Genomic DNA, 22,260 nt, shown 5'->3' on the forward strand with positions numbered 1-22,260 from the left:
AGTTTTGTGGCATGAGATGTTGATGCGGTAATAAATTTGTGACTCTTTTAAGGTGTAGCACGTTCTCCTCTCTTGCTTTTTTCAATCTTGTGTGTGTCATACTATAGAATTTGCAAACTGTGATGCTTAAGACACCTTGTTAAGCTATTTTCTTATAGGATGATTGGAAACCTTACACTTGGTTATAATTCAGTTGTGATGTTAAGTGTTATTTATAGTTTTTCTTTGTATCGTCCTCTCATTATGAGGATTGAGTTGAAGACTCCTTATCTGATCAATTACGGGCCAGGTTCTGCTCCAACTCTTCGTCTTTAGGTTTTGCAAAGTGATCCAACTTCATTGACACTGCCACCAGGATAGAAAATGTGGTTGCTAAAAGAGTTTTGCATTTAATTGTGAATGTCTTGTGTTTGTCTTTTAATCTGTACATGTCTATTCCTAACCTGGCTTGTATCCCAAGATTCGTAAGGAATACAGATAACCAGAATCTAACATGTTTCTTTATTATTGGCCATTCCTAAAATTACAGTAGGTGCCAATTCAGTGTGTCCAGTGTGAACAACCAGATCCACACGTGAAGAGTTCAATTAGCTACGTGATTGCTCAAGCCTATAAGACAGGAATCTTCCCAGACTGGTGGCTTGCATTTGGGCCAGACTAGATAAGGTTCAATGGCATTCAAGGGGATCAGTTACCTTTCTGTACCTACACAAGGATTCCAGATGAATTCCCTGTTTGACTCCTCCTCCTGGCTTGGCCAGTCTTTCTCTCTCTCCTAAAATGTCCATGGCAAGGAAGAGATGGTCTTCCTCTGAAAGTGTCCTGGTGACGTTGGGTATTGCATCTGTGCCGTGGTTTTTGGTTTAGGGCAACCGTCTCCGTAACTGCTCTTCTCCTACAGGGCCTTTCCAAAGGATTCCCAGATTCTCTCCCTGGGTGTAAAATGCTTTCATCCCCTTGCGGCTTTGGGGGAGTTGAGAATTTCCTTGGCTCTTGCAGAAACCGGAGCATCGCTCAGCCTTCTCTTTCTCGTCAAATGCTCCCACAAGAGCCCAGCCTATTAATTTGCCACCGCATAAAGGATTGCTGGCCCATAAAATATGATGCATGATAAAAGGTATCAATTCTGAACACTGCAAATCTGCCTTTTCACCACAGCGTGAAGGCAAATGAGTTTCCTTTAGCTCGAATGAGTTCAGAGATAAACTTCAATTTAACAAAATTTCTTTTTGCAAGAAACAGGGGGAGCCTCTGCCTTGGCGTGCAGGTTTCTTATCAACATGTGAGGTTTGGAGCTTATTAGTCAACTTAATTTGGGGAAACGCCAGGATAATTTGCAGATCAAAAGGTCCAGCCGAGGAGAGGGGCAAGCGTCAGTAAGCACTTGACAATTTTTTTCTGCAGGACCTGTCTTTTTAAAGAATTAACCAAATGAGCCATTTGCTTGGTGTCTTTTTGTAATGGGGTGATTCATTCATTCATTCGTTCATTCATTCTTATTTTTTTCCCTCTTTTTCATTGTCTGTGTTGTGTCTTTGATGTGCAGATAAGCCTGAAGTACAAGTTTTGCAGAATTCTCCTCCGCAGCCGCTCACAAGGGAAGGAGACCTGCTTGAACTCCTGTGCCAAGTCAAAGGGAAACCAGAGTAAGTGAGGTTCTGACATGGGGGTTGGCTTGCTGTGACAGAGCAGGACCTCTCTTGAGTTGCTGTGTGGCCAAACCTCCCCTCTGGCTTGCCACTCTCTGGCGGTTGTCCCTTCTTGAACCCCCGCGTCTCTCAGCCCCTTCTCTATCTGGCTCCTTGTCCTGGTCTTTGTGGCGGTCAGGCAGTGGAGGCACCAAGATGGCATCTGTGGTTGAAGCAGGTGCCATGAACCATCCCACTAGAGGCAGCTGGTGGCCTTTGTTCGTTGTAGAGTAGAGAAGCTGATGCGTGTCTCCAGAAAGACAGGATGTGAGCGGAAGACCCTGGATCTCCGCTGGGCTGCAGATGGGAACTCGGCAGAAAGACTGGGATGTGCCACCTAGTTGAATGTGGTAGGCGTGGAATTATAGGAGAGAAAGATCCCTTCTCACCCATGCTAAGTACTTCGTATTTGTCAGCTTTTCATTTCCCTAAGCCCCCAAATCCCTAAATGGAAGATGCTAATAAGCTGTTGCAAAAATTGAAGCATTATAGCAGTTTTTCAGTAGCTTTTTATATCCAGGCTCTTAAGAGCCATTTCTGAGCAGGAATGTGATGAAATCTTTTTGCAGAGAATTAGTGCAGAAGAAACGACAAATATTTTGAGCAAGGAAAGGGTTCTTTGTAGGCTGGGTGTTACCTACTATTAATTCTTTACAACTCACAGCTTTTGCATCTGAGCCTTCCTTTTTCAGTCTCTCAAATGAATTAACCAGAACAGAGATATCTCTAATCCAGTGTTTCTCACCCTTTGCAGCTTTAAGATGTGTGGACTTGAAGTCTGCACATTTTAAAGGTGCCAAGGTTAAAAAACCTCACTGCTCTAATCGATACATTTCTGGTTGGGCCAATTCAGCTAGAGGTCTCGTGCGCACATGCATACATATACACACACACACACCAGTAAATCCACTGTGTTCCACCATGCATTCAAATCTAAAACTGACACACAGTGATTCTATTCAGTGGAGCTGTCTTGGAAGGAAAGGTGCATTGGACAGAAGAGACATATTGCGCTAGGTAAAGTCTTTCGGCTTTGTTTCTCTTTCTTATTTATTTCTTTTTTAAATTTCCCCTCCTGTTGGCTTGGCTTGGCTGCATGCTTCTGGGTTTTGCTTTTGAGTGTTGTATTTTGCAGTGTTGTCTTTCCTGTTCTCTGTGATATATTCTAATTTATTCATTGTGTGGAACCCATCACACATTGTGGCTTAACATTACTGTTTACTCTTCCTATGAAGGAATACGAGAGAAACAGATTGCTATCTTGGCAATTACATTCCAGGTGCCCAGAGTAATTCAGAAAGCCATAAGATTTACCACTGATTTATGTAGTGGTTGGGTTATGTCTGACTTGAAAGAAAATGCTCAGCTTCTGGCTTGGACAGATCAGGGACAGAAATCATTTCAACCTCCCCCCTCCCCTCCCCCAGTGTGCTTTTCTGTTTATGATTAGCTGATTCCTTCGTGCGGAGACAGTTTTGATCTTTCTTTCTTTCTTTCTTTCTTTCTTTCTTTCTTTCTTTCTTTCTTTCTTTCTTTCTTTCTTTCTTTCTTTCTTTCTTTCTTTCTTTCTTTCTTTCTTTCTTTCTTTCTTTCTTTCTTTCTTTCTTTCTTTCTTTCTTTCTTTCTTTCCTCTCTCAGACAGACTCATTGGGGCTGGAGTTTATGCTCGCAGGGATGGGGGAGCCGCGTGGCCCGGGAAGGTCTTTCACGATGTTCTTCTTTGGGTCTTCTTCTCAGGCCTGTTGATGTGACGTGGTTAAGAGTCGACGATGAGATGCCCCAGCACGTTTTGGTGTCAGGGTCAAACCTCCACATTGACAGCCTAAACAAAAGCGATAACGGCACATACCGTTGTGAGGCTTCCAATCAAGTGGGGACGGCCTTTTCTGATTACACGCTTTATGTATACGGTACGTGAGACCAGCGCACCTTTCTTCCAGATGCCTTAATGCAGAATTGCTCTCGAGGTCTTTGGGGAGGGGGCGTGGTGTTGGCAAATGACCCCCCTTTTGCTCTGGTCAGCTGCCTTCCTTGGACCCAGGCCAAGCATGAGCGTACTGTAAAGAAAGCGTAACTGGAACAAAGCTGGTTAGCTCCTTCCTTCCTTCCTTCCTTCCTTCCTTCCTTCCTTCCTTCCTTCCTTCCTCCTGACTCCGAGGTCGTCTTCTTCTGGCACCGAGTAGACCACTCCTGCCCTTACAATTTTGTCAGCTGAAGGAGCAGTCCCAAACCAGGAAGGGAAAATGCTTTGGCTGGACGAGTTCAGCCGTGTCCCCACTCATATTTTATTTGAGCTATGTGCACTGTGAAGAAAAACGGGTGTGTGTGGTTTGCTTTAGGGTTTTTATTTATTTATTTATTTTAATCCCATTTATATCCCGCCCTTCTCCGAAGACTCAGGGCGGCTTACAAGCTTAGCAGTAGCCTTCATTCTATGTATATGCCTGCTTATTAGAGCTTTCACACACACCCCAAGCGGCATTATTACAAAGTCAGCTTAATTGCCCCCAACAATCTGGGTCCTCATTTTACCTACCTCAGAAGGATGGAAGGCTGAGTCAACCTTGAGCCTGGTGGGACTCGAACCTGCACTAATTGCAGGCAGCTGGTGTTACTTAAGGAGGCATCAGCCCACTGCTCCACCAAGGCTGATAACTAGATGAGGCCATGCTTAAATTTCCAGAAGAGTCTCCTGGTCTGTTCTCTTGCATCTAGCACATGCTAGACCAGTTCTGGTCTCCCTTCACTAGAAGTCAAACTTGGACTCCAAACCCAAAACTTCTCTTTTTAGCAGAACCCTTCCTGGTTGAGGGTCAGCTGGGCAGATGTTGACAGGCCTGGCATATCTGAATCTCTCCAAACAGCGACAGGTCAGGTCAGCCACCCCAAACTGGTGCTCGTCACATGGGCTGGAATTTATGTTCTCTAGACTTTCTGGCCAGCTTGGCTGCTTCTGGCCAACTTTGTTTTCACATGGAGAAGTCAGAGGTCCCGACCTCAAGACAGCTCAGTACCTTTTCCCTTTCATCTTTCTCTGTGCTTGACCAGCTGTACAGAATAAATATATTTCACTTCTTTTTGAGTAGGAAAAGGGTGTTTCTCAAAACACCCTTTCCTAGAGGATCCTCCTTTGCAGATAATCTTGCAAGGGGGGATATGATTTCCTTGACAAACTCCTGTATCAAACCATGGATCAAAATGGCCTCAAGCGACAGAAAGGCAGTAGAGAACTGAACAAGAATGGTCCTTGTGACCTTTTATGCTGCTGCCAGTTGCCTGTGAGAGGTAACAAGCTGGTGTTGTGTTTATCCCCTGGATTCACACACAGGGGGTAAATTTTCCCAGCCTCCTTTCCATTCTGGAAAATCGTGGCCTTCTCTGTCACGGAGGAAACAGAGACTCTCTGGTCCTGGTGCACCTATCCCAGAGAACTCAGTAGCACTGCAGTCTCCATCTCATCCTCCACCACAAACCAGCCAGATGCTGTTTATATGGAAAGGAGCCGTGACCTGCAGCAGCAGCGTGGCTTCGGAGAGCGCCACCATCTTGCTGCGGACAAATGTGGCCACCTTCTAAAATGAACCTTGGCACCTTTGTGTGGGAGCTGGGTTCACAGACGTAGGTGGAATAGATAAAGTGAGAGCCTCTTTATTGATCCAGGATCAAACACAAGAGGACCGCCTGTGTTGAGCCCCACTGCTGGGCGTCCAGAGCCAGATCAAGCCGGGCAGCTTCTCTGAAACTGGACTCCGGGAACAAAGCCATTTGCTTCGCTGCCATTGCCTTCCCAGATGGTCCAGTCCTTTAATTTGGTGCCCAAAAGGCCTCTCTCACCTGGCACCTGCGGAAGGGGTCCCGGGAGGCTTGGGCAGCCCCACATCCCGGCCATATCTACTCCCTCCTGAAGAAGTTGTGCCAAGCACACAATAAAGGTGAAACACCTAATTCAAGTTTGGATTTATTAATTAGAAAATCCAAGAGCTCTCTTGAAGATAAAAGAGTAGTAGATGTGTCAGTGATGAGAAGTTTGACATGCTTAAGATAAAATTTGAAATCAAAAGCCTCTGAACCGTTTCAAGCTCCATTACTGACGATTCATTGCCAAGTTCAAAGTCGGGTGTTGTGCTTAACACATTCAGTTTGATCATTTGGGCAGGGATATGTGGCGCTTCCTCCCTCTCCCCCCCCCCCCGTCCCCCAGTATCTCATCTCCCTTCTGTCCTCCCTCTAGCAAGTCAAGAGGCCACCAGTGCTTTGCAAACGCTGGGTGCTCTTAGGAGGCTGGCATTGATAGGCCATCCTCCTTCTGGAGCAAAGGTTTTTTCCCCTCCCTTTTGTGGTCAGAGAGGAAAAGGGGAGAATCCCCCTTTATTTCACCCATTGGAGTACGAAATGTACCAACCAGAAGAAAAATGCATGAATCCTGGGCTGGGTATGAATATTTACAAGTCCCAAAGACATTGACTTTATGTTAAAAGAAATCTCACTAAAATCTTCCATGCATCCAACTTGATATTTAGTCGTGACATTCTCGTTCCCTTTTGTATTTATTACCGGCTTAGAAGTAGTTTTGTATCCTGCTGGGATGGCTTGACGGAGGGGGGAATGATGAAGTTAACTGCTCTGGAGGAAGCAAAGAGCAAGAGGCACAGACGTATTTGGTGTTGGTATTTGGTCTGTTAAACGCAGCGGGGGTTTCTCTGCCCACCCCACCCCCCACACACACACGCCTGGCCCCTCTTTTCAGATGTCAAAGCACCAGCTGAAGAAACCAAAACACGCAGGGATTTAATATGGTTGATAAATGGTGCAAATAGCTCTCCTTCCTGTGGGGAACATGCAGCCTCAGTGGGGTTTTCTCTGGTGGGTTCTGCAGGGGGGGTCCTCCCCGTGCCATTCCCTGCGGCCTTGCATCTGTGACTCATTTTCTGCTCCATCTCCTCTCCATCTCCCCCGCCCAGCTCCCTATCCTGGGGGGAGGGGCGGGGAGGGGGAGGCTAACTGCCCTTGGATCTCATCCGCCCCAAGCAAGAGGGGCACCGCCCTGGGGCCACCGCCAGTGACGGCGGGACTGAGCCGAGCTGTTGACCGTCATCCTTTCGTTTGGCTTCTTTGTTAATTGGTTGACCATTTTTGTGTTTTGCTCATTTCTTTTTAATTTGCTTTTTTTCTGTTTTCTGTTTCTTTCTTTATGTGTTTTTATCTAGATCTTCCCACAACTCCCCCTCCCACCACCTCCCTTTCCGCCATCACCACCACCATCTCCGCCATCTCCACCACCATCGCCGCAGGTACAGTACCTTCACGAGCCCTCCGGGTCGAAGCCCCAAGGTGTGTTGGGCTTTACCTAAAGGGAAGGGGGGGGCTGGAGGTGAGCGACCGTGAAAGAGAGAGGGAGAGGCTTCTTTCCAGCTTCGTTTATTCCTGGTTTAGGTTGCTTTTCCTTGCCTGGGTAACGTGACTCGAAAGGGTTTGGGCTGTTGGCCTTGCAATCACCCTCCTCAAGAGAGCCAAACGGGGCTGAGATCTTTAGGGTACCGTAGTCTGCAAGTGGATGCGACTGACTTTGGTTCAACCTGAGTTCTGCTTTTCCTTCTTTAAAATACAGAGAACCGATTCTCCTTTTCAGCTCTGGTCCACAGGCATCACTCTTCATAAAGACAATTAATTTGATTTTTGGTTTTCATGCAACTACCTCACCAGCTGCAAGCCCATTGTACCCAAGATGGCTGCTTTGCCACCCTTAAAGCCCCACCCTGACCCCTGCCACGCATCATTTCTGGGCCGCCCTTTGGCCACTACGTACCGGCCTTTTCCAGGGCAGGTGTCTCAGCTCCACCTGGGAGTAGCCATATCCCACCTCCCCCCCCCCCGGGCTCTTCTCTTGCAGGGGTTTCTCTTCTTCTTCCCTCTTGGGCTCATGGCCAGAAGTGGACTTGTGGGTCGAGTCCAGCACGGGAGGCGAGATTGTGCTCTTCTCACTGCAGAAGCAGCCCGTGTGGCTTCCACCTTGCTTCACCTGGCAGTCTTTGGCCTCCTGTCTGTCTGTCATGATGCTCTCACCCCTGTCCTATGACATACATGCTCTGCTTTCTCTAAGAACATTCAAAAATGTTGGGTCTACTGAAATAACAAAACCTTTCCTCTCTGTGTGCCTTAACCGTCATTTTTTCTTATGCTGACCGTCAAGTATTTTGCCTCGTTATAATTTTCTCCTTCCAGACTCTTAAGAAAGCCGATACTTTGAGTCCTTGTTTGTGCGGCTTATTTATTTCCACAGTTGTATAGTCATAGGGTGTAGCCTACTCTGTGGGTTGCTCAGTGGTGTTGATTCCAGGTGACCTTCACCCCCTCCAAGGAGCAGATCAAGGGCAAGCCGGGAAGGGGGGGCATAAAGTCAGCCTTCTTCGCATCATGCTCACATCTGACCGTGCAAAAGAGCTTCATTAATTTAAATTAATGTTGTGTGCCTTTTGGTGTCTTGGGGTGCTCATTTGATGAAGGGGAGCAATTTCAAGTGTGGGAATGCCCGCCGGCTCAAGGCGCTCTTCCTGAAAGCAACGCAAGGGAACTGCCTCGGGTTGGGCCACAGTGTCCTGCCATGTGCCGGTTGCTCTCCTTCCTGGATGGCTGCCTGGCTCACTGCTTTTAATGGTGCTCCCTGAATCGCAGGAGGAGTTGGCTCCCTTTTCATCCCCATTGATCATCCGTGAGGCCGTCAGGTGTTTGGACTGACTCCTGAAAGCAAAGTCTTGACATTTTTAGAAAATAGTGTATGTGGGTTGGAGTCGGCTAGTAAATTAGGGATGCTAATCTCAGAGTCAGAGGCTTTAGAAAGGGATGGTGGGGTTAGGAACAGTTGAAGTCGATGGAGAAGGATTCAGCTGCTCTCTAAGAGAAGAAGTCAGCAGAGCAAGACATTTGACTCAAGACCACCTCCGGCCTCTTGGGCCAGGTGGGGTTGGGGAGAACGTGGACTGGACCCCTCCTGCCTCTTTTTCTCTTACTGAGTATTTCATTGAACCTACTTTTGGCCAGCCCCTCTTCTCCCCTGAAGCCTGTGGTGTCCCACAGTCACAGAGCAGAGTCCTGACCTGGTTGTCCCAGAACCTGAGGAGTCCTTCCAGCTGTGGTGCCCTCAACCCCAGCCTGTTCTCTGACGGGCTCATTGTAGAAGGTTTTACAGACCCCAGCAAGAAATACCTTCCTGTATTTCCAAGATGAGAGACATCCCCTCTTTTACCTACTCAATTTTCTTCTCCTCACCTGAAATCCCTCCTCGATGCCAAGATGTTAGTTTCACCACGTTTTCCCCTCTGACATTCAGTGTGTGATAAAGATACACCTTCCCTCCCATTTTTTAAGCTCAGTTCCTCCTGAGCTGGTATGTCACTTAATTTTGTGGCCAGATTGTTGCTGACAGACGTTAATCTTCTTTGTAGAGGGTTGTGTGTCTTCCTTTGCCTTGTTTTTTTTCCTGTTTCTTCCTGCTGTGAGTTACCTGCAGCCACAGATGGGAGACAAATAGGCCCTTTGTGCTGGGTGAATTGGGCATCTTTCGTATCTTTGTGGAATCTGCTCTCCTCTTAGAGGTTCCCCTTGGCTTTGCATGTTTGTGTGTGCTCCCAGGGGTTTGGCTATCAAGGGGGAAGAAAGGATTAATTCAGTGAGTTTAAGCTAATTGATTCTGCATAAATCTGTCCTTGGTGGAAAGCACTATTCCTGGATCAGAAAGCCTGTTTCCGTCTTTAGAAGATGCCTTCTCTAGATAGCATGGAAGAGGCCTTCCTCCCGTAGGAAGAATGGCGAGATGCTTTTCCAGAAGACAGGGCTGGTCCTCTGCAGAAGGGCTGTCCAACCTTGGCAACTTTACAACTTGTGGACTTCAACTCCCAGAATTCCTCAGCCAGCTTCACAACGTTAGGACCTGTGGGTTTCAACTCCCAGAATTCCATGCTGGCTGAGGAATTCTGGGAGTTGAAGCCCACAAGTCCTAAAATTGCCAAGGTTGGAGATCCCTACTCTGAGCTACAAATACTGTATTATCTTCTATTGGTGATTGGTTGTGGGATTTCCTTTTAGGCACTCACCCACCCACTCCTCTTTTCCTAAAATGTGTCGCCGTGAGCCTTCCCAGAAGGCCCCTTAGTCTTCAGTCCCTGCAGCTCCCATCTCAAGAATTTGCCCGTCTTCTTCCTGCTCCATGCACTCTTGTTGCAACACACCATCTGGCACCAAGGCTCAGTTAAGCTGAGATTGCCACTCAGCAATTTTGTCAAATCCCCTCTTTGGATGGATAGGATCTCGCCGCGTTGCCGTGTCTTAGTAGACAGGCTATGTATGTATTTATCTTATCCAGAAGCCCTGATGTAGCCTGCCTGGGATTTAACTTGGGCTCTCTCTCTCTCTTCAAACAGAGGACAGGTTGGAGGACAAAAGGCTGACCCCCTCCTTTCTTGTGCCAGGGAGTGGGCGGCCTGCTTAAATTTGCTTGGGTGTATTATCTCCTGTCAAATGGCTACAGAAATGAATTTCTGTGGAACTCGGAGCCACCCATTAGCCTTAAAAGCCTCCACAGGCAAACACCGGTGATTAAGTGCCGGCATAAAACTCCAGGAGTCTATATTCTTCTCCTGTGCTAAAGGTTTATATAACAGAAACCATTCTCCAAATGAAATTAGCATAATTACCCCCATTTCACGCAGGACTCACTAGGAAGAATGAACGCTTGCCTAAAAGCCTCGGCTGCCACTCTCCCCTTCCCGTGCAGCCCGCTCCCCTTGAAGCAAAAGAAGGCTCATTGGCTGAAGGCCCTAACAGGAACTCCCCCCCCCCCATTCTCTCAGACTGTGCCACCCAACGTGGGCCGCTCTGCACGAGGCAGCTTAGGCAGTTAGTCCCTTTCCATCCAAAGCCACAGGCTTCCGGTTGTCCAGGTGATCATCCCAAAGGGGCAAACAGCCAGGCTGATTCGCTTAATGACTGTGGCAAAATGTGATCATAGCATGGGGAACGGGTCACTTAACGACCGCAGTGAAAGTTCCCAGTCCCAATTGCGCTTGTATGCCAAGGACTCCCTTTAAATGTCCTGGATTCTCCCCAGGAAGCGAGACCTTTTTTAGGACTTCGGAAATAACCAAATGTACCCACCCACCCCCGACCTTTGGATAAGGCCCATCACTTCCTCTCTCTTCTCCGAGAGTGTTGTTATTGTGTAGTGCACAATGGAGCAAAGTCGCCAGCACCATTTCTCAGATTGAGGCAAAAGGCTCAGTTCTCACCAGTTATTTTTTCTCTCCTTTGGCTTCTTGTGCCTCTGGTAAAATGTCAAGTTAATTTAGCACGGTCCCTGCGATAGCCTGACCTTTCCAGCCTCTCTGCAACCACATTAAAAGGGAGGCATTGGAGCCCCCCCATGCCCACCCCCCAAAGCGGCGAAGTTTCTGCCACTGAGCTTGGCCGGCACCCAGGAAGGATGTCTTCTTGTGTTGAGATGTGCACAGGTTTTGTTTCCAACCTGAAACCAAACATACATCTCAGAAGTGCTGTCAAAAGTTTGGGTCAGCCATAGTTCGTCATTAGTCGTTCTGATTTTGGAGGGATTTGATGGGATAAATTAGGTAAAACTGGATCAGGCCCTTCCTTCTCCCCCTTGCACAGCCTCTGCACTAGCCGCTGGAGCTTCCCAGCCCTTCTCTGCCTTCTCTCTCAGCTCCCAGGTTCTTCTCCAAGGAAGCCCCTCGGCCTCATCTTTTCTCCACAGTAAGCTGCCCCAAGCTTCTCCTGTCCAGAAGAACCCCAGTTTGGTCCTCCTTCACCTTCCACATATGGACCCCACATCCAAACCACACATTTCAGCACCTACACAGACCACCCCAAGCCAGTATGTTTGGATGCCCACCACAACTGACCACAATTGCTCTCCTGTTTTGCATCCCAGTTGACCTGCCTCTCGAAGACCAGGAGACCCAGAAGGAGTGGTTCTTCTCCAGCATGCCTTGATGCTGCTGTATGTCTAAGAAGGCTCTCCACCTTCAAGGACCTCCAGTGCTCTGTCAGCAAAAGGGAACCCACCTGCACTCCCTTGGGAAGCCCTGCTTAGCGCAGCAAATGCAAATGGCCCTGACATACACAGCACATCCGCTTTAGGACTTGCGGGGGGAAACAAAGAGCTGAGCAAGGCTTCATTGCACGGCTGCTTATGCAGGAGACCTTTGATTAAGCAATGGTTCGGAGGGGCTTTTCTTGCTGATGCAAGACGGTTTCCATTTTGCTAGGGAAGGAAGCCTGGGAGGAGAGCAGAGAAGGGTGAAGCATTAAATCACAGTCCTCTGTACGGTGCCATGCTTCAAATAATAATAATAATTTTCCATACTACACAAAATTCCTAAATGGGTCCTGATTATTTTTACAAAACCTCCGGTCTCAAGGGGGTGGTGCAAGCAGGCCACTCTCTCAACGTGCTCTTGTGACTCGGATTGCAGGTCTCTCTTCCTCTTCCTCTTTCCATCTCTTGCACGGCTCTGTCTTTCCACCTTCCGGTGTGAGCTGAGCCATTCTTGAGTTTCCCTGAAATGTAATCCAGAACAAAGGAAAAATATGAATGCAGGTTTCCAACCACCATTTTACAGTCCCAGAAACTTGCTCCATCCTGTTCTGCTTCTAAGAAACATGGGTGGCCTCCAGATTTTCCATCTTGGGTGAGATGCCTAGAACTGGTGCTGTCCAGATCAGAACAAAACTACTATATATCGCAGTCTTGGATCAGAAATCCAGTAGGATAAATAAAATTTAATACATAGTGAAATATTCAATAACATTCATATCTAAGCCAAACTACCTCTTGTCGAAAGTCATTTTGTTCTGCCACGCTGATCTTCCCAGATCCTGAGAAGGAAACTTGGCTCCGTGTCTGGAGTCTGCCCCCCCCCATCCCCATCGGCCTGAGCGCTTCGTGGGATCCGATCCGGCTGGCGGGTGAAAACGGGGCTGGGCAACTGAAGGCCAGGCAGTTTTTCAAGACCGCCTCGGACTCCCCCTACACAATTTCACGATACCAGGCTTTGCCTGTGCAAACTTTTAGGGTATTTATTAAAAAATGTGTCCTTGGCTTTTCATTTTCATTTAAAAAATCCATTCTGCGAGAGACTGTGGACTAATTTTATGGATTAGTTTTTAAACCCTCAGTCTGTCACATTCAGTGAACAGTTTTAAGTTGGAGAGAAGCCATCTGAATAGATGAAACTCTGCCGCAGAGCAGGTTCAGCTCCACGGTTTCCCATGAATATTGCCAAGCTGTCTGGGGGGGGATGATGGGGGGGCTCGTTAGTGATTTCCTCTTCACAACCTAGTTAAAGAAGTGATTGGAAAGGCCTGGACCCTTCCGCGTTTTCCACTTTGGTGCTGCATAGTTGGATGGAGAACCCCTCCCCCCTTAGGTGGAGTCCCAGCAATTACTCTGGAATTGGTCTTGATCTGTTTCTTGGTGCTGTTACCAAAGACCGAAGTGGGCGCTGGGTTTTGCACTTCAGAAGGAGTGGGGATCCGATGTGTTGCCTTTGCGTTGCTGGAAAGTGCCTTATGTGGGTTTCTCCCCCCAGAGCCTCTACCTCTTTCGGCAGGCAAAGGCAGCGTTGAAGTAGGAAGGCCATAGGAGAGCAGCCACGAGGCTGCCTTGCCTGGAGAGGCCGAACCCCTTTTATCGAACTCTGCTGCTCACTGTGGCTCATCCACACACCCCTCCATCTAATCACAACTTTGCCATTCTAGCTGCAGCCAACACAATGTTGTTTGATTTGGAATATTTGTTCGCCTTAACCGCTTGAAACTTTTGTGTTCCGTTTTTGTTTGTTTGTCTCCTGCTCTGTCCCTGGACGGGGAAAGCGAGCTGCACTGTGGGCGCGGAACCATGCTCCTTAACCGATCCTCTTTTTCCAGCGCACGGACAGGGGTCCTGATTCCTGCAGAGTCTTGCGTTCCCTGCAGCCACCCAGGAGGGCGTGCAGGGTTCCTTGTGGAGACGCCACCAAATTGCAGAACAGAAGGCCCAGCTCAGGTTGACTCAGCTGGGCCACCTGCCACCACCACCACCACCCTGCACCTGCACACAAGCCTCAGGGTGCCCCTCCTAGGAAGGCTGCCTTGGCCAGGCCCTGGCTTGCGCTGCCCTGGGGTACTTTTGATGCTCCGACTTGGCTAGAGCTGCTTGTGTAACAACAGCTCCTGATGTCCTGGAGCCCTTCAGGCCCTGCCTGTGATAAAAGGCAGGCTCAGACAATTTGTAGGCGAATTGCAGACATGTCACTTTGGACCAAATGCCTCCTTCAGTTGTGCAGAAGAGGTGGTTTTCTGTCAATATAAAACATACTAGAAGGTTCCATCTGTAAGTATGATGCTGCCTGGTCCTGCCCCACCTGCCCCACTGGGGTTGTTCAGGTATTTATTTATTTTGTCCTGGCCCCTGCTCTGGGAAGCCCGGCCCTGGGTGCCTGAGGAGAGGAGCCCGGACACTCAGAAAGCCAGCGGTGGAGAAACACCGCCCTGCCCTTGCTTACTGAAGTGGCAGGTCGTTTGGGAGCTCAGTTGTGTGTTGCAGCACTTTGCACAAAGACATGCTTTTTTTCATTTCAACATTGCCTCTGCTGACTAGAGAAAGCCTCTGGGGTCCCTCAGCAGATCCTTGGACCTGCGCAAGGGAATCAGGATTGTGTCGGGTGGCAACGTCAGCCGACAGAGCAGCATCGACAGAGCAGAGATGCTGCTGAAGACCACCGAGGGGTTTCGTGCGGCTGAAACAGCCCGTGCCATTTCCGGTTCCTGCTGTGATGTTTTAGGACTGGGGTTTAGAGAGCAGAAGGATGGGTTAGGGTTCGGGTTAGGCCATCAAGGTGGGCCAAGCCAGCGCGACCTCTGGCATAAGCTGCAACTCTTCAAAAACTCTGATGTTGAGCCAACTCCAGACAGTCTTTGGGGTTGCTCTGCCGAGTCCCAAAAGAGCTACAGGCCCATCAGGAGGGTGGGCATAAAGACCCCTTTAGCTTCAGGGAGGCCTGGTCCCTGGAGAACAAAGCCCCCCCCCCCAAGAAACATTTACAATTATCTGAACCCCTTCCGCCTGGCTCAGTGGCCCTTTCCGCTCAGCCACACACCCCCTCTGGGAGAAGGGGGCGTGTGTAGGTTGGTGTTCATATGGACCTGTCATTTTTAACAAGCAGACGCAGAATTCTGGCCCTGCTCCATTTTGCTAACCACAGTAATGGGAAAATGGCGAAAGGTTGGAGAGCGGAGGGGGTGTTCGAAGAACCCCTCTCTTTTCCCTCTGCCAAGATGGCGCCTGCTCGTTCTGCTGTCTCCCTCCATCATCTCTACATGGCTTGCTGGAGGCAAAGCTTCTCTCCCACCACAGCCTTGGATTTCCAGCGGCAAGAAGGCCGCAGTGGGCTCCTTCCTGCTGCTCCTGCACCTGGGGAAGGGGACGGAGGCCATGGACCCTCCAGCAGTCAAGCACAGAGGGAGGCCCCACCTGCAGAGGCAATGTTTGAATGTACGAAGCCTTCAGAGGACTGCACCCCGCCCCACCCCGCTGTCTCAATCTGGGGCCGCTTTCGGCTTCCCTGGGGGGAGCAGGGGTCTCTTCAGCTTTGCATGCGCCCCGCCAGAAAGCAGCGCTCTTGCCAGCCTCTGGAAGCCAAGCAGCCCAGGGGTCTTTCTAACTGCCCCCCCCCATCCTCTAGGCTCCCGGCTTAAAAGCGCAAGGCATGACTCTTAAAACAGTGCAACTCACTTCAAATGCTTTGACCTTTCATTTTATGATTGCTTGTCACGCAATGTTCTTGGAAAGCTTGCTCTCATATATGATCTGTTCCATTTTTTTTCCATTTCCCTTTTTTGCATGCTGTACCTCCTGTTTCTTCCCTTCCTCCAAACTCTGTTCCCGTGTGTAGACACAACGGCGGCGACAGAACCGGCAGTTCACGGTTGGTATTGCATTCCTGTTCTCTCTTTTCACTCTGCTGAGCTAAGGGGCAAGGCAAGCCTGGGAGAAAAGGAGGGCGAGGAGCGGGGAGGGGCCGAGAGGAATTTGTGGCAGGGGAAAACCACCTTCCCAAAAGGACTGGTCTCAGACCCTCTCCTGACTTTTAAGGCCTGAAAGGGGGTCCGGGTTGGTCTCTTCTGCAGGCCCTTAATTGCATTCCACACGACCATCTCCCCTCCTCGGCAGAAGCATCAGGATGTCAGAGCAGAAAAGACACCAGGGATCCACTTTTATTTTTAATATCCTCTCTGCATGTCTCGGTGATTTCCTGAAGTCTGCCAGAGAAGTGTGAAAGTTTCATATCCCCATGACAGTGACATAACCTGAATCTTTCAACAGCAGGCTGGCTCTCACGTGCTGCCATCCCTGGATCAGGACCGATAAGCCAGACACCTCTCTTTCTCTTTCCGCTGCCGCATTGATCCTTGGACAGCTTCCTCACCCGGGTGTCAATTTTCAAAATGGGATGACTATTGGGGTCTTAGCCAGAGTGAAAAATATATTGGGGAAATGACCTTTATGTCATTAAGATGACTGTGCTTCAGTTAAGATAAGCCTCCCTATATTTATGGCTTAAAATGCTCCCCTTCTGTCTTAAGAGACACTTAGCTTGGCGGGTCATTAGAATAACTGCCAGGAAGAATAAAAGAGAACGTAGGTGGTTTATGTACAGGTTAAGAATCCTGATCAGACCTGGGAGTTTGCGCATCAGCTGGTCCAGCAGAATTTCATTGTTGACTTCATCAGAAGCTGCCTTTATACAGGTGGCTGGTCAGAGGAGGGTTGCTGTACTCCTCTAAGTAGTGCATTTGCTATTAGAGATCTTGAAATTTAGCTTTGGTCTTTAGCAAAGCTATGCTCTGCTTCTAAATGATGGCTTGTCCCCAATTTTATTTTACCGGGAAAGATGCATGTTCCGTGCATCTTGATCATTCAATTCAAAGATTGAAAATTCATGATGATTGCCTAGAGTCTTAAGCAACATGTCCCTTCAGTCTTTGCAATTAGCTAGCCCTGCTTTGTATTAGGAAACTGCTAGCTAGCCTGGAAGGAGAGGTCAAGCTTGGAGTCCTTGCACAGTCACAAGCAGCATAAGCTTGACCTCACCCCACCCCACCCCAGATCCATGAAGCCTTGTCTGGTCCTTCCCAGGGGAAGACAAGCAGTCTGGTGGGATTCTTGTAACTTCGGTGCTAGACAATGAAGTTACTGACTTTTCCTTATCCATGAGTGCCTCTGATTGTTTGCATCTGACAGTTTGAGTGGAAATCCAGGAAAGTACCAAATTATCTACTGGTGGACCAAAGTTTTTCAAGGTTTATCCACAGAAAACAAAATTCCATAAAAGTCTGCAACTGTCTCTTGTGACCATCTTGGCATTATGGAGAAAGAGCGATGTTTCATTGCCCATTCCTTTTGGAGTTATATTAGCCTGCCCAGTAACTGCCTGCTGCTTCTTCTAGAGAAAGCCATTATTTCTTGAAGAGTTGCCATTACGTACAGCAGCACAAATTGTGCAGTGTGATTGCCTCTCATTTGACGGTGCCTCATAATGTAAGCCACAGTGAGGTCCAGATTAGTTGGGAAGCCTGGGAACCGGACATCTGGGGCCCATTTCTATGCTCCCACCGTCAAAAGAGGAGTTCTTTTCAGCAGCGGCAAAGAAATATTTTAGATAAAGTTAAAGAAGAGAATAAAACAAGTTAGATCTGAAAATCCCAGTATTGAGATTTTCAGTGTGTGTCGTGAATCATTCTGGATAGCAAGATAGGAGGCATATAAATTCAATAAATAAATAGATGGATCCATGGTTGTGGGCTTGTCAGCTGGAAAGCTGGCAGCCCGGGTTAAGAGACCTGAGCGCCATGCAAAGGGATGAGCTCCCATCCTCGCCCCAGCAAGGATCCTGGAAATCTTCTGTTTTGGCTTTAAATAATATCTTGGTTTGCAGTCATTTACATTGTTTGAAAGCCTCTTTGGGAGACTTTTATCCTGGAAAGTAAATCGTCGCCCTAGAAAACAAACGTCAGATCCAAGGAAAAGGAGCAGGAAGGCTCCCTTTGTTTTGAGGTAGAGTCCGTTGTTTTTGAGTCTCATTGGCCAAAGTTCCATCACTCCAATTTGTATACGTATTTATCCTGCGCTTTCTGCCTTAAAAGGGGGGAGGGGGATTCCTTGAGACCCTCTTTAGCAAGGTGGCTCTTTCCCCCCTGCAGCTCCTCTCCGTCTCCTTCCAAGCTTGCATTGCCGGAGTGTGTCTGAAGTGGATCGGGTGTTTCTCGTGTGTGATGGCCATTTTGTTCTGACCAGTGTCCAAATAAAGCATCAGCATGTCTGTGGATGGGGAGAAATGCATGACAGGCATGGCCCTGCCCTGGAACTAGGGGGCTCCTCCCAAAGCGGGCCCCGCTCGATACCAGTCCCAGAAGGCGCCTGTTCCAGGGTATCTGGAACCGAGCAGGCTGCTTGGCCCTGCCCCTCCCTCCCTCCCTCCCTCTTTGGGGAACCTGTCCCAGAGAAGAGATGAGTTTGTGGAGTGCATGCAGAACTGCAGCCCCCCCCGCCCCACCCCACCCCACCCAGACCCTCCCTCACAACACAGGACTGACCCACAGCAATGCATGGCAAGTTTAAAGCACGGAGGCTTCACTTCTTCCTCTACCTAATGCCAACGATTTTAAGCTTCCAGATTTCTGTATGTGTCTCTGCCCCTTCCCGTCTGGCTGCCTTGCCAGGACTCTGGTCAAAGCATGTTCCCGGCAGCTGGTGCTCTGGCCTCGGCTGCCCTTCTGAACTCTCCTCTCTGCTTAACTCTCCCTTGTCTTCCAGATGCCCTTTTGGATAAATTCATTCCCCCAGACCAGTTGAACAAGGAGAAAGGCTTGTTTTTCCAGCCGCTTCCCAGAACATACTTAGTATTCCTAGAAAGGTCCGGTGACACTTTCTCCCTCTGGAATGTTTTTCTTCTTTCTGCACATGGCGCTCATGTGCCCTTTATCCTCAGCTCCCCCCCTCCCCCGTGCCTGCATGAGAACTGGAGAGCCCTTTTAAAACCCAATCTGCATTTCAATGACGCCGGTGACAAAGAGAGGAAATAGACCCGGAGCTCTCCAGAGCTCCCTGTGGCGAGGCCAGGTGTAGTCTTCCCCCACCCCAGGCAGGCAGGCAGGCATCTGTGCAGCCCCCCCCTCCATAAAAGTGGAGAAACCCTGTTAGGGGTGCTGGAGGGTTGCTGGAGGGCCATGCGATCCTCTCCCTCAATCACGCCCATTAATTATGGCCTTTAGGAGGTCCTCCCAGCGTCCTCCTCTCCTGACCTCCGGAGCCTATAAATCCACTCCCTTTAAAATTTAGTGTTCCAGCAGACCTTCCCCCACCCACTCAGTCAGCACAAGTTATATAAAAAAATGTACAGAACTCCGTAAGGGAGTGAAGAAACTCCATGTCATCCATTCTCCAAGCTGATGGAGCCAACTAAGGAGCAGAAGACAGGGAAATGAAGTTCATGCTGCAAATTGTGTTTGGGCTTGTGTAAAAAAAAAATCTAAAATACCACAAATTGGCTTTTTTTTGCAGAAAACAGTCTTGAACACAACCCATTAAAATTCAGCAGTTACAACAGGCCATAATAACGTCATAGACCATCCTTTAGAAAAAGTCCTTATTAAAAAAAGGTAGGGCGAGGAAAGATGAAAAATGCTGTGTCCAATCAAACATAGAAACTTTGCAGCAAGATCAAGCATCACCAATCAGACAGGAAGATGCTGTGTTTCTCCACCTTGATGACTTTTAAGATGTGTGGACTGCAACTCCTAGAATTCCCCAGCCAGCGTAGCGTAGCTGGCTGGCTGGGGAATTCTAGCAGTTGCAGTCCACACATTTTAAAGTCATCAAGGTGGAGACACAGTGCTCTAGACTGAAGGCTGAATCCAGACTTAGTCAAGTTCATAAGCTGGCAAATTTATTTATTTATTTATTTATTTTATTACATTTATATACCGCCCTTTCCGGAAGGACTCAGGGCGGTTTACAGGGTGATTAAAAAACAGAGATACAAAAGTTAAAAACAGATTAAAAAAATTATATTCCTCCCTGCATAAGTAAAACCCCAGATAAAATTAAGATTAAAACTAAAATTAAAATTCTCAGCCTGGGCCAGAGAGCTCAAAGAGCCAGGTCTTCAGGTCCCGGCGGAATGAACGGAGGTCATCGAGATGAGTATAAAGTGAAACAATCCACAGTGGCCTTTTACAAGCATCGTTCATTCTGGGTTGAGGTGGTTACATATTGCCCTTTTTTATAGACAAGAACTTCCAGAGCAGCTTAGAAGGCAATGGCTTAGGACTGGTTTCCTGCACTTCCCTTGGGGATGTTCACCCAGAAATGAAGGTGACATTTTGCCTTATTCTGTCTAGGGCCACCTGGGTGTGGGGATTAAGTGGAGCTACAGCTCTGCAGTGGCTTAGATACATAATGCCAAGCACCCACTTTGCCTGGGCATGACTCAATCCAAAGAAGAAGGAGCTATTGTTGCAATGTGGAGGCCGCCTGACTGCAGCATCTTAGACTCTTGATGGGTTGTGCGGGTCTATCATCTGGGAGTCCTCCTGATTTCGTGGCTTGGTTTGAAGAGCACGTGGAGAACGTCGCGGGGAGCTTTGGTAGAGCCTCAGCTGGTTCACCAACTGTGGTCTTACCTGAAAAGGGAGATGCCCTTCTGATCTCCAGGTTAGGGTGATGGAACTCACTCTGCGTGAGGCCGCCCTTGAAGGCGCCCTCCCCATAAAAAAAAAACCCTTCAGCTAGTCCAAGGTGCTTCTTAGTGGTCAGTCACACTAGTCGGGTTACACCTCCACTGTCGTAGGCTTTTGAGTGCAATTCCAGGTGCCAGTCACTACCTAGAAAGCCCTGTGTGGCTCCGGGAAGGAATGTCTGCTAGGAGCCCCCACCAAGCAGGTGGTAGAGCAGGAGGGAGACCCCCCAGCCGGTCTTCTCCACAGCAGCTCCTCTCCTTCAGACCCCCATCCTGTTGGCCACCTGGAATCGGGTGGAGATTTGGCTCTCCAGCTGGCCTTCAGGAATTAAGTAGCAACAGAGGTACCATACGCAGTAGTACCTGTTTAAATCGGGACATAGATTACTTCTTTAATTGATCACTACTCTGCTTTGCATTGCATCTTATACAGTTATAAGCTGCCCCAAAGTCCTGGTTTTAAATCTCAGATGTCATTTTCTATTTATCATTTTTCAGTGATCACTTGATTTCTGCCAATCCAACCCTCCAGCCCCACAACATTTGCATTTTTCCCATCAAAGCTAATTTCTATTCAGGCTAAGCAGGGGCACCTTCATGTTCAAACCTATGGCTTGTCTCCTGGCAGTGTCCCATCAAGGCCACTTTTTTATTGAGATGTTATCCAGCTGTTTTATATCCTGTCTGGAAACTTGAATAACTGTATTTGCATTATTTAATAGCTCTGCAGACTTATGCCATAAGCACATTTCAGGATAATATTTTCTTAATTTTTGTTTTAAATTTTTAAAGGAAGGAAAATTGATTGATTCTGGAAGCAAGAGGAATGAGGCTGGGCAAACATGGGTCTGCAAAAGGAAAACCACTCTCTCATTTCAGTCCAAACACTCCAGGGTTGCCCTCCCTGTTCGGCTGATTTTCACTTTCAATCCATATGGTGAAAGGACCATCAGCAGTGGAAAGTTAGTTTTCATTTATCCAGAAGGTATCCAAATGCTTCCTTATAAAAACGAAGCACAAAGACTTTAAATAGTTAAGTGAATTTTTAAAAAAGCCATTTGTGTGACACATTTTTAAGATCCCTCTTGACTATTTGTCCAAATATTTGTTGACATTTATGTGAAAAACGTTTTAAGTATTCCATTTCCTTTGCTTTGTAAAAGATGCAGCTTTGCCCCCTTTAATGGTCAGGGGAAAAAATCTGACAGTGAAAACAAACTGAAGCTAATGTGATCTTAAGTTAGTTTGCTTCAAATCTGTAGATTTAAATAGTTCATTAATCTTAAAGCTTTCTCCTCTTAAACAGGGGATTGATCAAGTCTACTTGCTGTTGGTGCTTAGCTCACCCAAACTGCGTCTCATGCCAGAAGCTAGTTAGAAGCCAGAACCAGTAGGATGGACAGCACTGGGGTTACTGGTTGTAATGGACCATCTAAGAGCCAAGTTTGCCCAACCCGTACAGATGGACTGAAACCTACCTGTGCTCAGTGCACCTCTGCTCTCGCCAGTGGAATCGGCCCTGTGAAGGCAGAAACACTTGAGTCTTCAGTGCGCTGTTCTTTTTGTACTGAACGCCTTATTAACAGTCTGCCAGTTTCTGTCTACCTTGTGCTGAGCAAAGAGCTCCTCGGCCCTTCCAGGAGCTTCAGCATTGTAAGGGCTAACAATAGTCTTCGGCAGGAAGGGAGGTCCGCTCATTTCACAGCAGTGCCGAAGGCTGAAGTTACAAAGATCTTTCTCCAAACACCAGAATTGTAAGGTGGCCTGATTTCACCAGTCAGGGA

At 48.1% G+C, this 22,260-nt stretch overlaps 1 protein-coding gene across 3 annotated transcripts in view; it reads left to right on the forward strand.

Moving 5' to 3' along the window:
- CADM1 (cell adhesion molecule 1) overlaps nucleotides 1-22,260 on the forward strand; it is a gene marked incomplete at its 5' end in the record, with an annotated part of 193,071 nt that overhangs the window by 160,683 nt on the left and 10,128 nt on the right. For 2 of the 3 annotated variants that reach the window (XM_081333454.1, XM_081333455.1), the window contains 4 exons: nucleotides 1,547-1,646; nucleotides 3,426-3,598; nucleotides 6,896-6,979; nucleotides 15,632-15,664. In XM_081333454.1, the coding sequence (XP_081189580.1) occupies nucleotides 1,547-1,646; nucleotides 3,426-3,598; nucleotides 6,896-6,979; nucleotides 15,632-15,664 (390 nt within the window). The remainder of the gene's footprint in view (nucleotides 1-1,546; nucleotides 1,647-3,425; nucleotides 3,599-6,895; nucleotides 6,980-15,631; nucleotides 15,665-22,260) is intronic. The other variant, XM_081333456.1, reaches the window with a different exon arrangement.

Source organism: Vipera berus (genome assembly GCF_964194415.1).
Source record: "Vipera berus genome assembly, chromosome: 8".
NCBI lineage: Eukaryota > Metazoa > Chordata > Lepidosauria > Squamata > Viperidae > Vipera > Vipera berus.